This window comes from Oncorhynchus nerka, linkage group LG13 (genome assembly GCF_034236695.1).
Source record: "Oncorhynchus nerka isolate Pitt River linkage group LG13, Oner_Uvic_2.0, whole genome shotgun sequence".
Classification (NCBI taxonomy): Eukaryota; Metazoa; Chordata; class Actinopteri; order Salmoniformes; family Salmonidae; genus Oncorhynchus; species Oncorhynchus nerka.
The window spans coordinates 5,951,126-5,967,477 of record NC_088408.1 but is presented as its reverse complement, the minus strand read 5'-3'; the positions used below and the strand labels follow the sequence as shown (position 1 = coordinate 5,967,477).

Genomic DNA, 16,352 nt, shown 5'->3' with positions numbered 1-16,352 from the left:
ACCAGGTAGGCTAGTTGAGAACACCTTTATTTAACCAGGTAGGCTAGTTGAGAACACCTTTATTTAACCAGGTAGGCCAGTTGAGAACAAGTTCTCATTTACAACTGCGACCTCTGGTCAAGATAAAGCAAAGCAGTTCGACACAAACAACAACGACACAGAGTTACACATGGAGTAAAAACAAACATACAGTCAATAATACAGTAGAAAAATAAGTCTATATACGATGTGAGCAAATGAGGTGAGAAGGGAGGTAAAGGCAAAAAAAAGGCCATGGTGGCGAAGTAAATACAATATAGCAAGTAAAAGACTGGAATGGTAGATTTGCAGTGGAAGAATGTGCAAAGTAGAGATAGAAATAATGGGGTGCAAAGGAGCAAAATAAATACAGTAGGGAAAGAGGTAGTTGTTTGGGCTAAATTATAGGTGGGCTATGTACAGGTGCAGTAATCTGTGAGATGCTCTGACAGTTGGTGCTTAAAGCTAGTGAGGGAGATAAGTGTTTCCAGTTTCAGATATTTTTGTAGTTCGTTACAGTCATTGGCAGCAGAGAACTGGAAGGAGAGGCGGCCAAAGGAAGAATTGTTTTTGGGAGTGACCAGAGAGATATACCTGCTGGAGCGCGTGCTACAGGTGGGTGCTGCTATGGTTACCAGCGAGCTGAGATAAGGGGGGACTTTACCTAGCAGGGTCTTGTAGATGACCTGGAGCCAGTGGGTTTGGCGACGAGTATGAAGCGAGGGCCAGCCAATGAGAGCGTACAGGTCGCAGTGGTGGGTAGTATATGGGGCTTTGGTGACAAAACGGATGGCACTGTGATAGACTACATCCAATTTATCGAGTGGAGTGTTGGAGAATGTCTCCTTTAAAGTCTTTTCTTTAATGTTCCATGATGTTCTATCGCAGAGACATTTTATTAGAGAGAGAGAGAAGTCAACACAACTAGTATTCAATGAACTGCTCAATGGCGCAGAGGAAATTGGACAGATTGATTGGTCAGTACATAAGTCACCTGTGTGCCGTTCAGAATGGCTCTTCAGGTCAAGAGACACACACACACACACACAGTCCGTGTATAACATCCGTCTTTAATCCAAGGTAAAATACAAAAAGGCAACCCATTTCAGTTAATAAACATGTTGATCTGTAACCATATGTACGAACAAGGCAACATTGGTGGTACTGTCTGCAAGCAATGTGTTTTGCTCATGTCTCTCTATAATGTGATTTATCAAATCGATATCTTGTCAGTTTCCCCCCCCCCCCCCCCCCCCCAAAATTATATAGCATATTATAGCTCCTATGAGAATTGACTTATTCACATGCAAAGTAGATGACGATACCTGCTTCAGGTAACGAGCGTTAGTCTTAGTAAATAAACCATGAATGAAATATACATTAAGTTACAGCTTATGTTGAACATAACACCATGTTGATCGAGATAAATGGCTGCACGCTGTACACACTGAGCATCAAAAACTGTAAGTCTTAAAACATGTCATATGGGCCTAGAGACCATCTCCTCAATCAACAGTCCACAGTCAGCACTATAACATTAACCCCTGAGACCATTTCAATCAACAGTCCACAGTCAGCACTATAACATTAACCCCTGAGACCATTTCAATCAACAGTCCACTGTCAGCACTATAACATTAACCCCTGAGACCATTTCAATCAACAGTCCACTGTCAGCACTATAACATTAACCCCTGAGACCATTTCAATCAACAGTCCACAGTCAGCACTATAACATTAACCCCTGAGACCATTTCAATCAACAGTCCACAGTCAGCACTATAACATTAACCCCTGAGACCATTTCAATCAACAGTCCACTGTCAGCACTATAACATTAACCCCTGAGACCATTTCAATCAACAGTCCACTGTCAGCACTATAACATTAACCCCTGAGACCATTTCAATCAACAGTCCACAGTCAGCACTATAACATTAACCCCTGAGACCATTTCAATCAACAGTCCACAGTCAGCACTATAACATTAACCCCTGAGACCATTTCAATCAACAGTCCACTGTCAGCACTATAACATTAACCCCAGACCACAGTCCATAACATTAACCCCTGAGACCATTTCAATCAACAGTCCACAGTCAGCACTATAACATTAACCCCTGAGACCATTTCAATCAACAGTCCACAGTCAGCACTATAACATTAACCCCTGAGACCATTTCAATCAACAGTCCACAGTCAGCACTATAACATTAACCCCTGAGACCATTTCAATCAACAGTCCACTGTCAGCACTATAACATTAACCCCTGAGACCATTTCAATCAACAGTCCACTCAGGATTTCCCCTGCTATTTCAGGTCAGTACCACTTGAAAATGTCCTAGGACTAGGCCTCAGACCAGGTGCCCGGGTACAACCTCAGACTGATATGGCCTTGCGTCTTTGGGTGACCCATAGCAGGATGGAGACCAGGACCGTGGAGCCCGCTAGAGGCACGAACACCTGGATTATAGGAAACTCTCCCTGCCAACAACACACAGACAACAACGATTTAATTTCGTGCATAGCAGTTATATTTTCTTTTTGAAGGGTTTCATATCACCATATCAGTTATTTCTTTCGCAGTTCATACTTGCGTTGTCTTCAACAATCAGTTACGGAATATCGATATTAATGAATAACATATATATATATATATATATATTTTATTTTTTTGTGATGCAACTTATCGCCATTGTCCCAAAATAATAATAATACAACATTTTGTAAGAATATTTCCCAATAGATGACAAGGAGGCTGTGTTGTCGTAATGACAAGGAGGCTGTGTTTTCGTAATGACAAGGAGGCTGTGTTGTCGTAATGACAAGGAGGCTGTGTTGTCGTAATGACAAGGAGGCTGTGTTGTCGTAATGACAAGGAGGCTGTGTTGTCGTAATGACAAGGAGGCTGTGTTGTCGTAATGACAAGGAGGCTGTGTTTTCGTAATGACAAGGAGGCTGTGTTGTCGTAATGACAAGGAGGCTGTGTTGTCGTAATGACAAGGAGGCTGTGCTGTCGTAACTGACCTCTCGGAGACACTTGTATCCACGGAAGGCACCGGCGCAGCTACATTGAAAGAAGCCCGGACCGTATGGTACACAGAGGGAGTTCTCGGGGCAGTTCAACGCTGTCGAAGCCAAGTTATGAGGAGAGAAGAAGAACATAACATACTGTATAAACTGTCAGTTAAAAGACTGATGCCAGTTCACACTGTATATAGAATCACAGCTGAGGTGGCACCCATTTTTTATTTATTTATAGTTTCCCGGGAAAACTGTAATGGTAAGTGACTGACTTACACAAAGAACCAGTCTGGTTACAGATGTCTTTCTGTCCTTCACAAAAATGAGTTTCCCCTTTGACCTTCACCTTATCCCATGATGCATTGCCTCCTGGACAGACCAGGTTGGCAGGCAGAATCCTTACAGGTTGAAAGAAGAAAACAATACTAGAACCAGAAGAGACTTGCACCAGAGCTACTGGAGTGTGCTCAGTCCCTGAGAGTACAGTACAGGAGAGATGTAGCAATGGTGTTATTGACAAAACATTGATGGACATGTAAAAAGTGTATTATAAAAAATTACAGCTCAGTCCTAATAATTATTATTATATTGTACTTACAGGTTAGCCAACTGGATAAAGCCTTCAAACAGTGAATCGTCCAGATTTACAATGGGGTTCAGTGAGAGATCTCTGCAAAGTCAAGAGAGAAAACAGAAGTTAACGCAGCACATAGTGACACACTGGTTTAACGCGGCACATAGTAACACACTGGTTTAACGCGGCACCTAGTAACACACTGGTTTAACGCAGCACATAGTAACACACTGGTTTAACGCGGCACATAGTAACACACTGGTTTAACGCGGCACATAGTAACACACTGGTTTAACGCAGCACCTAGTAACACACTGGTTTAACGCAGCACATAGTAACACACTGGTTTAACGCGGCACATAGTAACACACTGGTTTAACGCAGCACATAGTAACACACTGGTTTAACGCAGCACATAGTAACACACTGGTTTAACGCAGCACATAGTAACACACTGGTTTAACGCAGCACATAGTAACACACTGGTTTAACGCGGCACCTAGTAACACACTGGTTTAACGCGGCACATAGTAACACACTGGTTTAACGCGGCACATAGTGACACACTGGTTTAACGCAGCACATAGTAACACACTGGTTTAACGCGGCACATAGTAACACACTGGTTTAACGCGGCACATAGTAACACACTGGTTTAACGCAGCACATAGTAACACACTGGTTTAACGCGGCACATAGTAACACACTGGTTTAACGCAGCACATAGTGACACACTGGTTTAACGCAGCACATAGTAACACACTGGTAATGTAGGTCGATGTGAACAGTCTGTGTTTCCATACATTGTTGTAGCGCTGAATGCATCTTGAAGGTCTTCCACATGGCTCAGGGAACAGTTTGATAGGTCCAACCTGAGGGAAACGTAAAGAGTGTGACTAATACATGTTGATAAGGGGCACAGACAGTAAAACAAAACACTATGACAGATACTGGCTACAAGACAAGTCATCAGTTGGTACATTTTCAAAATATATATATATTTTACCTTTATTTATACTGGTTTTTCCTCACTGAGAGAACATCTCTTTTCCAATAGTTGTTGGATGTTACTAAATGTTATTACACAAAGTATTTGTCCTCTATGAGCAATTCAGTAGGACCACCAGATTATCAACTGCAAAAGGTTTACAAAACAAATGCTTTTCAAAGCACAAAATCTAATTCCTACCCGATGATGTAGTCCGCATCCCTGATGTTCTCTTTTCCCAGCAGGCAGCAGCGGCCATCAATCAAACCCGCAGACGCGGAACAGAACTGGCTCACGGCAGTGCCGTTCTGGACCGTCCCGTTGCAGAGATGACACAGGCCCACCTGTTGTTGTTGTGGACCACAAATACACAACACGGAGCTATTCACAACGCTTTTATCAACAAGACTGTAGCCTAGCCTAGCAACAATAGCTTTCTACAATAAATGCTTCAGAAAAAAAATCTCTTTTACAGGCAACTATTGACCAATACTATAGCTTCAAACGACAAAATCAAATTGTATTTGTCACATACGCCAAATACAATGCAGTGAAATGCTTATTTACAAGCCCTTAACCAACAATGCAGTGCAATCTCAGTGAGTGTGTAGCATGCAGACCAGCAGAAGACAGTTACAATGTAACAACGCTGAGTGTAGCCAAGTAGAGTAGGAGTTACAATGTAACAACGCTGAGTGTAGCCAAATAGAGTAGCAGTTACAATGTAACAACGCTGAGTGTAGCCAAGTAGAGTAGCAGCTACAATGTAACAACGCTGAGTGTAGCCAAGTAGAGTAGCAGTTACAATGTAACACAGTGTACGCAGTTACAATGTAACAACGAGTGTAGCAAGTAGAGTAGCAGCTACAATGTAACAACGCTGAGTGTAGCAGTTACAATGTAACAACGCTGAGTGTGTAGCTACAATGTAACAACGCTGAGTGTAGCAGTTACAATGTAACAACGCTGAGTGTAGAGTAGCAGTTACAATGTAACAAGAGTAGCAGCTACAATGCTGAACAAGTAGAGTAGCAGTTACGCTGAGTGTAGCCAAGTAGAGTAGCAGTTACAATGTAACAACGCTGAGTGTAGCCAAGTAGAGTAGCAGCTACAATGTAACAACGCTGAGTGTAGCTACAATGTAGAGTAGCAGCAGTTACAATGCTGAGTGTAGCCAAACAACGCTGAGTGTAGCGTAGCAGTTACAATGTAACAACGCTGAGTGTAGCAGTTACAATGTAACAACGCTGAGTGTAGCCAAGTAGAGTAGCAGCTACAATGAATGTAGCCAAGTAGTAGCAGTTACAATGTAACAACGCTGAATTACAATGTAACAATGTAAAAACGCTGAGTGAGTGTAGCCAATGTAACAACGCTGAGTGTAGCCAAGTAGAGTAGCAGCTACAATGTAAAAACGCTGAGTGTAGCCAAGTAGAGTAGCAGCTACAATGTAACAACGCTGAGTGTAGCCAAGTAGGGTAGCATGTTACAATGTAACAACGCTGAATGTAGCCAAGTAGCGTAGCATGTTACAATGTAACAACGCTGAGTGTAGCCAAGTAGCGTAGCAATTACAATGTAACAACGCTGAGTGTAGCAGCATAATTACAATGTAACACATCCGAGTGTATAAACAACGTAACAACTCTACTCTGAGTATAGAAGCAGTTACAATGTAACAACAACAAGAACGAGTGTAGCCTAGCATCAGCAGTAACAATTTAACGGATCTGATATGACACCGAACAGCATTGCCTATAGACCTGAAGCAGACCCTTTACCTGTAACTCAGTCAGTTGATAACCACCAGAGAAACATAAATGAATGAACAACAAGACCACTGCTGCATTCTGCTGGCTGTGTCCAGCGGTCATTTTCGACCGCGCAAGTCACATGACCGGAACGTATAGGCATGTGACTGTAAGCGAGTGAATCACGGCCGCGTCCCCGTTAGTACTCGTACCCTTGCCTCGTTTCCTTTTCACCCAGGATTAGTCCTCGATTTGAATAGATTAAAAAAACACTATGGTAGAGTGATATAGTAAATGCCGTTCAGAAAGATCGTATATTTTTGCTTATAGATCTATTACTCTTTCTGTTCACATTAATGATCATTAAGAGACAGAGGATATAAAAGGAAACCAGAAGTGTTTGAACGCAGACAGTGCATCGTGACCGTACAATTTGCGCAACATTTTTTGCATACCTAAAATGCAGCCTATAGATTGAAGATTTTTTTGTATTGAACCTTTATCTAACTAGGCAAGTGTGTTAAGAACAAATTATTTTATTTAAAATGACGGCCTGCCGGGGAACAGTGGGTTAACTGCCTTGTTCAGGGGCAGAACAACAGATTGTTACCTTGTCAGCTCGGGAATTCAAAATAGTACTCCTTCGGTTACTGGCCCAAACGCTATTACCACGAGACTACCTGCAGCCCCATGCATCTCAAAGAGAGAGCCTATTAGACTGTAGTAGTCTATTATAATATGATCATATGTTGTATTATTAATTGCCTACATTTATTTGTTGCCTGCCTTTCAAGACAAAACAAATATGCACAGGTTTACATGGCCAAAATGACACATTTTGGAAATAAAACATAAACTATTTACAATTTTTATAATGCTGTTATTAAGAAAAACATTTCAATTGGTTTTGGAAGTTGTCTGGACTGCTCAAATGCACGCTCATCTGACCATCCCGACTCTCAGGAAAGCACCATCACAGAACAGGGGTCAGAATACAAGAGGAGATCATTTACCTAAGGATTGTTTTTGTTGCATGCTGTTAGTAAATATCACATATTTTATGTATATGTGGCCTAAACCCCAAAATAAGTTAATTATTTTTTTTACGTGAATTAATTTAAAAGTAGGAATACAATTGTTTTGCAATGTTTGAAATAAATGTGGTCCCCTCTCTCAGAAATGGTTTGGACCGGAGTACTGTTGCAACGCTTCTTAATGATCTACTTGAAGCCCATTAGATACATTATTGCTGGACGGCTACAATGCATCCAGTTTTCGTGGATTAGTATCAAGTCTGTTTTCTCGAACCGCCTGCTCACCAAAGTAACCTATTTAGGAGAACTTCAAGACACAGAAAGCGTTACAAAAAAATATATAGGCTACAACACATCTGTGCTTGTTTTCTCTCTCTCGGTCGTTTGTACCATTTAGGGCAGTGACCGGAGGTTTGCAGGAGCAAACGGCGTCTTTTCATCCGAAAGTTCTAATGATTACGCAAGTGAAGGGAATTGTCGGCACGAATTGGACAACGGATTGCTGTAACAGGGCCAACGGTGACTGTTTTTTTTTTTTACCTCTACACACAGAGTCGACGAATAAGTTGAATTGTACTGCCAACAATAAAGGTGGAATTACCTAAATCTGCAACATGGCTGCTAGTGGGAAAAGTTTAGAGTACTGACGTGGGAGAAGTTTTATACTAATCCAGTACAGTACAACAGGAATTGTTGTATAAAGTAAATATTTTTTTTCCCCTTCGTCGCCTCGGATTGAACAACGCACATAAACACTGGGTTGCCCGAGTAAGAGCGGAGGAGTGCAAGACTACTTTATTCTTCAAATGATTGTAGTCATCACCAAGCAATCGCGTAGACTTTATCTTCAAAACATTTTTCTTCCTCATCTTAAATAGTGCATCTCTCGCCCAGTGTGGACCATCTGAAATCTAAAATGCATTTCTCCATTCCCGAAACGGAGGTTCGTTCGGGAGAAACTGGAGCAACTTATGTGGTGAGTTCCAGAACTGATTTCGTTTGTCTGTTTTACGACGTACAGTTATTTTACTGCAGATTCCTTAGAATGTGAAATCACAGGAGGTTGGTGGCACCTTAATTGGGGAGGACTGGCTCGTGGTAATGGCAGGAGCGGAATGGGTGGAATGGTTGCCCCAGGTCTACCCCATTCATAGAGCTAAGCCAATTGATGATAGTGTCTTCTGACTGGGGAAGTTTTAAGTGCCGGATGCTTTCTCTAAACATTAACATGTAACGTTAATGCTTGACATCCTTTTTGGAAACGTAAGAAATTGATCTTTCATATCAGCAAGAAATCATTTTCAAAAAACCTAAAGGGGAAATTCCTACACACTTAAAAAATATATATATATATATTTTATAGGGTTAGTGTTCCCACACGGCCATATGTCCATGCTACAGAGCTTGTTTACAGAAGACAGACTGCATACAGAGGCCACCACCTGTGCTATTAGCTATCTAGCATGCTCTGAAAACCTGTCAGTTAACTGGGGAGGAAGTGTAGTTGGTAAACTGGAGAGCTTGTTTACAGAAGACAGACTGCATACAGAGGCCACCACCTGTGCTATTAGCTATCTAGCATGCTCTGAAAACCTGTCAGTTAACTGGGGAGGAAGTGTAGTTGGTAAACTGGAGGCTCACACAGCTTGTGGATCTGTGCAACACTGCTACATTAAGTGTGTATATATATATATATGTGTGTTTTAGTTGAAAGATTCTTTCTCACTGACATGAAAGATAAGAAAGCAATGATTATTGATGTTTTCTAAACGTTAAAACACAGCATTGGAATTGTAGTTTACATGGAGCCAAATGTAGGAGAATGGAATGGCTGAAAACCCTACTTGTGGAGAATACAACACAGGTCTGAAGCCCACCAAGCAGCTGCCCGGGGTCTGAAGCCCACCAAGGGGCTGTCCCGGGGTCTGAAGCCCACCAAGGGGCTGTCCCGGGGTCTGAAGCCCACCAAGCGGCTGTCCCGGGGTCTGAAGCCCACCAAGCGGCTGTCCCGGGGTCTGAAGCCCACCAAGCGGCTGTCCCGGGGTCTGAAGCCCACCAAGCGGCTGTCCCGGGGTCTGAAGCCCACCAAGCGGCTGTCCCGGGGTCTGAAGCCCACCAAGCGGCTGTCCCGGGGTCTGAAGCCCACCAAGCGGCTGTCCCGGGGTCTGAAGCCCACCAAGCGGCTGTCCCGGGGTCTGAAGCCCACCAAGCGGCTGCTGGGGTCTGAAGCCCACCAAGCGGCTGTCCCGGGGTCTGAAGCCCACCAAGCGGCTGTCCCGGGGTCTGAAGCCCACCAAGCGGCTGTCCCGGGGTCTGAAGCCCACCAAGCGGCTGTCCCGGGGTCTGAAGCCCACCAAGGGGCTGTCCCGGGGTCTGAAGCCCACCAAGGGGCTGTCCCGGGGTCTGAAGCCCACCAAGCGGCTGTCCCGGGGTCTGAAGCCCACCAAGCGGCTGTCCCGGGGTCTGAAGCCCACCAAGCGGCTGTCCCGGGGTCTGAAGCCCACCAAGCGGCTGTCCCGGGGTCTGAAGCCCACCAAGCGGCTGTCCCGGGGTCTGAAGCCCACCAAGCGGCTGTCCCGGGGTCTGAAGCCCACCAAGCGGCTTCTGTCTTCTGTATGTTTCATAAACATTGCCTTGTGCCTTGAAATTAGCTCAAAGGCCGGCAGATGGCGATATTGTGTCCTCATCTTACCGTCCAAATGCATTGTATTGCCGGTTGCATACAATCGTATCAGATATTTTTCACTAGAGTATTCGCAGCATCTTTATTGCCGCCTAGCCACTGTCGGCTCCGAGGATAATCGCTGGCAGGTAACTGGTTGCCCCAGGAGCCTGTGCTTGCTTGTAGTTTTCACGTCCAGGTACCTGGCACCACACCATGAGTAACTTTACAGAAAAATGAAGTTATTCGCACGCAGCGTCATCTTGATATGTCTGTAACAGTTCAACATTCACCTTCTGCTACTATTTCTGTCAAGCCGTCCACACATACAGTTTGACACATACGTTTTGATAAATCCTAAATGTACGCACCGCCCACACAGAACGCACTGCGGCTGCCTCCGCAACGCAATTGCTGCAAGGCAAACGCAGCGTTTTTCATTGGAAATGAATGTAACTCTGGTGTACCTAAATGCAATGACGCTGTCGAGTATGATCGAAGCGTAAGAAAATGTTCCCTCAAGGTTATCAGCAAAGTCGGTGCTAGTAGGAAAATACACAGTCACTGTCTCCGATGTAGCCTGAAGCAAAACGTCTGTCTGTTGACAGCTGAGGGAACGGAGCAACACTGGAGTAAAGATTGATGACTTATAAAGGTCATTAAAGGTCTCCAGCTGCTGATGAGGCATGGACAGACCGGTTTCAACCATTAACCACGAGTGAGTAGTGTAGCGGAGAGCGAGAGAGAGCAAAGTACCAAGGGGTAACACTAACTTTCGCTAAGGAAACGCACCAACTTACAGTTCTTACCAGCATCTCAAGGAAAGGAAGTCATCTTTTTGAAAGATTTTGAAAGTTCTAAATCTAGAACTTGATAGCTGACATGTAAAACATTTTGTGACTGTATCAACAGTGGACGAATGAAACAAATACTAAAAATACATTTGTAAAAAAAATATATATATTTTTCCTTTTAATACTGAGGGATTGTCTGTGTACCTTGGAACCAGCGTCCGCACCACACATAACACAGCACAGTTACAGGGGCTTTAGGAAAAAACAAAGACTGCATTTTTAAATGCCGGAATTCCTTTGTGAGCAAAAACCATTCTTTCTCTGACAGTTGTCACTTCCTGTGGTTTTGGGACGGGCAACAGTTTTCCTGTGTAGTTATATGGTCTCTACTGAACTATGGTTAAACTTTGGAAAGTTTTCAGACCCCTTCATTTTTTCACACATTTTGTTACGTTACAGCCTTAGTCTCAATTTATTAAATATATATATTTTTCCCCTAACAATCTACACCCATTATCCCATAATGACCAAGCCAAAACAGTTTATTTAATTTTAATTTTAAATGTATTAAAAAAAAAAGGTATTTGGAGTGAAAGTCCACCTGATGTTTCTACAACTTGATTGGAGTCCACCTGAGGTCAATTCAATTGATTGGACATGATTTGGAAAGGCACACACCTGTCTATATAAGGTCCCACAGTTGACAATGGATGTCAGAGCAAAAACCAAGCCATGAGGTCGAAGGAATTGTCCTTAGAGCTCAGAGACGAGAATGTCTGCAGCGTTGAAGGTCCCCAAGAACACAGTGGCCTCCATTATTCTTAAATTGAAGAAGTTTGGAACTACCAAGACTCTTCCTAGAGCTGGCCACCTGGCTAAACTGAGCAATCGGGGGAGAGGGGCCTTGGTCAGGGAGGTGACCATCTCTGCAGCACTCCACCAATGAGACTTTTATGGTAGAGTGGCCAGACAGAAGCCACTCCTCAGTAAAAGGCACATGACAGCCCGCTTGGAGTTTGCCAAAAGGCACCTAAAGACTCTCAGACCATGAGAAACAAGATTCTCTGGTCTGATGAAACCCAGATTGAACTCTTTGGCCTGAAAACCAAGGGTACTGTCTGGAGGAAACCAGGCACCATCCCTACGGCGAAGCATGGTGGTGGCAGCATCATGCTGTGGGGATGTTTTTCAGCAGCAGGGACTAGAAGACTAGTCAGGATCAAGGCAAAGATGAACAGAGCAACGTACAGAGAGATCCTTGATGAAAACCTGCTCAGGCCCTCAGACTGGTGCAACAGTTCACCTTCTAACAGGACAACAACGCTAAGCACACAGCCGAGACAACGCAGGTGTGGCTTCGGGACAAGTCTCTGAATGTCCTTCAAGCCAGAGCCCGAACTTGAACCTGATCGAACATCCCTGGAGACGCCTGAAAATATCTGTTCAGCGACGCTTCTTATCCTACCAGACAGAGTTTGAGAGTGAAGAAGAATGGGATAAACCCTCCAAATACAGGTGTTCCTCGCTTGTAGTGCCAAGAAGACTCTGCTGTAGTCACTGCTAAAGGCGTTTCAAAAAAGTACAGAGTCAAGGGTCTGAATACCTATGTAAATGTGATTTTTAACTGAAATATCTAAACATCTTTTCACTTCGTCATTATGGGGTATTGTGTGTAGATTGAGGTGGGTGGGGACGACGACGACGATGTAATCAATTTTTAGAATAAGGCTGTAACGTAGCAAACTGGAAAAAGTCCAGGGGTCTGAATACTTTCCTGTATTTTCCCTGTATATCTATATATATATAGCAGACGCCTATAGACTTTCAGTCAATGCGCTAATGCTAGTTAGCATTAGCTTGCTAAACCTGCATTGCAGACGAGGCACACAAATCCTATCCGCTAGTTCATCTGACTCTTGTGAAGTAGATTAAAGTGCTTCGTTGCGGGCCTCCCGGGTGGCGCAGTGGTTAAGGGCGCTGTACTGCAGCGCCAGCTGTGCCATCAGAGTCCCTGGGTTCGCGCCCAGGCTCTGTCGTAACCGGCCGCGACCGGGAGGTCCGTGGGGCGACGCACAATTGGCCTAGCGTCGCCCGGGTTAGGGAGGGCTTGGTCGGTAGGGGTGTCCTTGTCTCATCGCGCACCAGCGACTCCTGTGGCGGGCTGGGCGCAGTGTGCGCTAGCCAAGGTTGCCAGGTGCACGGTGTTTCCTCCGGCACATTGGTGTGGCTGGCTTCCGGGTTGGATGTGTTAAGAAGCAGTGCGGCTTGGTTGGGTTGTGTATCGAAGGACGCATGACTTTCAACCTTCGTCTCTCCCGAGCCCGTACGGGAGTTGTAGCGATGAGACAAGATAGTAGCTACTACAACAATTGGATACCACGAAATTGGGGAGAAAAAGGGGTCAAATTTAAATTTTAAAAAAGTGCTTCGTTGCCTAAATCCTGAATTCCCTTTTTTTTTTTTAAAGGGAAGGTTTTGCATTACATTAAATCAACTCCTGTATCCACATATTTACCAAGTGACCTAGTTCTCCTTGTTATACATGTCATGGTTTTTTCTTGGCGGTGTCATAAATGGCATCCTGTCCCCTTTTTTTAATAGTGCACTACTTTTAACCAAAACCCTATGGGCCTCTGGTCAAACACAGGGCACTACATAGGGAATAGGGTGCCATTTGGGGCACACTTTGTCTTGTCATCCTTCCTGCATGGACATTTTTAGTTCTGCCTACATGTGCATGTTTATACTATTCTTTTATTCTGCAGTATGATTCTGTGTTTTTAGATTTGGGTGAGTTCCAGTTGACCAACTGTAGCCTGGTGAAAACAACCACCAGCCTCATTAGACAGGTTTTTAAAAATGTTTCTATACATGACATGGCATCTTGTTGACTGTAACTAGTCATGCTAGTGAGTGAACAGACTGGCAGATAAACAGACGGAATCTTATGGTAATTAGTTTGCAGGCTACAGTCTAGTTTGCAGGCTACAGTCTAGTTTGCAGGCTACAGTCTAGTTTGCAGGCTACAGTCTAGTTTGCAGGCTACAGTCTAGTTTGCAGGCTATAGTCTAGTTTGCAGGCTATAGTTTATAATTTAGTCTAGTTTATAGTCTATAGTGTCGTTTATAGTTCTGTCTGGTTTACAGTCTATAGTGTCGTTTATAGTTCTGTCTGGTTTATAGGCTATAGTGTCGTTTATAGTTCTGTCTGGTTTACAGTCTATAGTGTCGTTTATAGTTCTGTCTGGTTTACAGTCTATAGTGTCGTTTATAGTTCTGTCTGGTTTACAGTCTGGTCTGTAGTTTATAGTTCTGTCTGGTTTACAGTCTGGTCTGTAGTTTATAGTTCTGTCTGGTTTACAGTCTGGGCTGTAGTTTATAGTTCTGTCTGGTTTACAGTCTGGGCTGTAGTTTATAGTTTAGTCTCTATTTTATAGTGTAGTTTGTAGTCTATAGTTTACAGTCTATAGTTTACAGTCTATAGTGTGGTTTACACACAACACACACTGCTCCTCAACACACACTGCTCCTCAACACACACTGCTCCTCAACACACACTGCTCCTCAACACACACTGCTCCTCAACACACACTGCTAAGGAGAGGGCAGGGGTTGGCTAAGGAGAGGGCAGGGGGTTGGCTAAGGAGAGGGCAGGGGGTTGGCTAAGGAGAGGGCAGGGGGTTGGCTAAGGAGAGGGCAGGGGGTTGGCTAAGGAGAGGGCAGGGGGTTGGCTAAGGAGGGGGCAGGGGGTTGGCTAAGGAGGGGAGGGGGGGGCTAAGGAGGGGGGGGGTTGGCTAAGAGAGAGGGGGTTGGCTAAGGAGGGCAGGTGGTTGGCTAAGGAGGGGGCAGGGGGTTGGCTACGGAGAGGGCAGGGGGTTGGCTCTGTGGTTTGTTATCATACCAAACAGTTCAGTGTTCCAAGAAGAAATGGTCCATATTAATGAAGCCTTCCAAAATAACAGTTCGAATTAGCTTCACCTGCCGGTGATTAGACCCTACTTCTGACCTCAATCACATGACTGGCTGTTGTTGATCCCAAACTGTTGCTGTTGCGTAGGAGGAGCCAACGATGGCTCTTGTAAAAAAAAAAAATAAAAAAAAAAACAGGGAAGTTGAGCAAACAAGTCACATTCATCTTTCATTCATAACACTGTGCTATTGGCCACGGCATAATATAAACACTGTGTGTGTGTGTGTGTGTGTGTGTGTGTGTGTGTGTTCACACTGGTATCCACGATGTAATTGAAAGTGAGAAGTGTTTGTGTTTTAAGCCAAAGCAGCAACACTTCATTAAGCCTAGGTTGTGTCCCAAATGGCACCTCATGTACATATATATATATATAGTGCACTACTTTTAACCAGACCCCTTTACAGGCCTTTAGTTAAAAGTAGTGCCCCCTAAAATAGGGAATAAGGTGCCATTTTTGCACGCCTAGTTTCCATGATTTAAAATGAAGTGTAAGAGTCGAGCAACACTAGTCCCACCCCCCCCAGTGTGGAGGAAGTGCTCCTTGATTGAACTTCAAGGCAGTTCAATTGTTGTTGTTTTGATATAAGAAGTGAAACTATAAACAATTTCTCTCCTCCCTGAATTAGATGTATCTACAGTGTTTGTTTTCCTCCTTCGAACTACTAAGTCGATAAGTCTCTCTTGTGGAGAGGTTCCAAACTCTCAATCACTTACACATGTATATGCTTAGTTTACGCCGAAACGTTGCTTCAGGACAGATCATTACTGCCCAGCAAGCGTCTCCACAGTGGTGATGTACAATGATTTAAATATAAGGTAATAAAATACCAGAATGCACTACAGTAAGCAAGTAATTGTTCAGACAATGAGTACAACAGCAGTTTTAGTTTTTTTCTTCTGCCAAATCAATGGATTCACAACAGGCTGTACCGTGGCAGACCCCCTTCTTTTGTTTAGTCTTTCAGCTCAGTTAGAAGCTATACTCACTACTTTCTCTCCCCACGTGTCTCCTTCAGGCCTACAACATCCATGTGAACGGGGTTCTACATTGCCGGGTTCGCTACAGTCAGCTCCTGGGACTACACGAACAGGTACCAATAGAATATATTCCTCTGAGTGCTATTCTAGGACCAGTGCTATTCTAGGACCAGTGCTATTCTAGGACCAGTGCTATTCTAGGACCAGTGCTATTCTAGGACCAGTGCTATTCTAGGACCAGTGCTATTCTAGGACCAGATCCCCCTTCAACACGGCATCGTATTGCCTGATGACTCAAACTGAATTATTCTGACCTCTCTAGCCAGGCAAGTCATCTTTTTTCATTGTGATCTATAAGACAAAACCGATCTGAGATCAACACTCGTACTCTGAGAGGCTTCGACTGTGCTTACACAGGCAGCCCAATTATGATCTTTCCCTACTAATTCCTCTTTTGACCAATCAGATCAGCTCTTTTTCCAATAATTGGGCGGCATGTGTAAACACAGCCCATGTGAATGCAGGTCCAAGGCTTCAATTGAAACCAATTAAGGTCAA

At 44.0% G+C, this 16,352-nt stretch overlaps 2 protein-coding genes across 4 annotated transcripts in view; one reads left to right on the top strand and one right to left on the bottom strand.

Annotated features, from left to right (window-relative positions):
- Nucleotides 1-2,080: 2,080 nt before the first annotated feature.
- On the bottom strand, nucleotides 2,081-6,734 carry atraid (all-trans retinoic acid-induced differentiation factor). Its single transcript, XM_029653902.2, has 7 exons — nucleotides 6,388-6,734; nucleotides 4,808-4,950; nucleotides 4,422-4,490; nucleotides 3,643-3,714; nucleotides 3,321-3,442; nucleotides 3,048-3,148; nucleotides 2,081-2,504 (listed from the first exon to the last, which is right to left on the bottom strand). The coding sequence occupies exons 1-7, from the start codon at nucleotides 6,478-6,480 to the stop codon at nucleotides 2,400-2,402; spliced, it is 705 nt and encodes a 234-aa protein (XP_029509762.2). The 5' UTR covers nucleotides 6,481-6,734; the 3' UTR covers nucleotides 2,081-2,399.
- Nucleotides 6,735-7,576: 842 nt separating this feature from the next.
- The window catches only part of snx17 (sorting nexin 17), a 103,108-nt gene continuing 94,332 nt past the window's right edge, over nucleotides 7,577-16,352 (top strand). For 2 of the 3 annotated variants that reach the window (XR_010465519.1, XM_065026143.1), the window contains exons 1-3: nucleotides 7,577-7,910; nucleotides 8,270-8,367; nucleotides 15,833-15,907. Coding sequence is in view for 2 of the 3 variants with exons in the window: in XM_065026143.1 (XP_064882215.1) it covers nucleotides 7,844-7,910; nucleotides 8,270-8,367; nucleotides 15,833-15,907 (240 nt within the window). In the remaining variant the exon portion in view is untranslated. Of the gene's footprint in view, nucleotides 8,160-8,269; nucleotides 8,368-15,832; nucleotides 15,908-16,352 lie in introns of all 3 variants that reach the window. The other variant, XM_065026144.1, reaches the window with a different exon arrangement.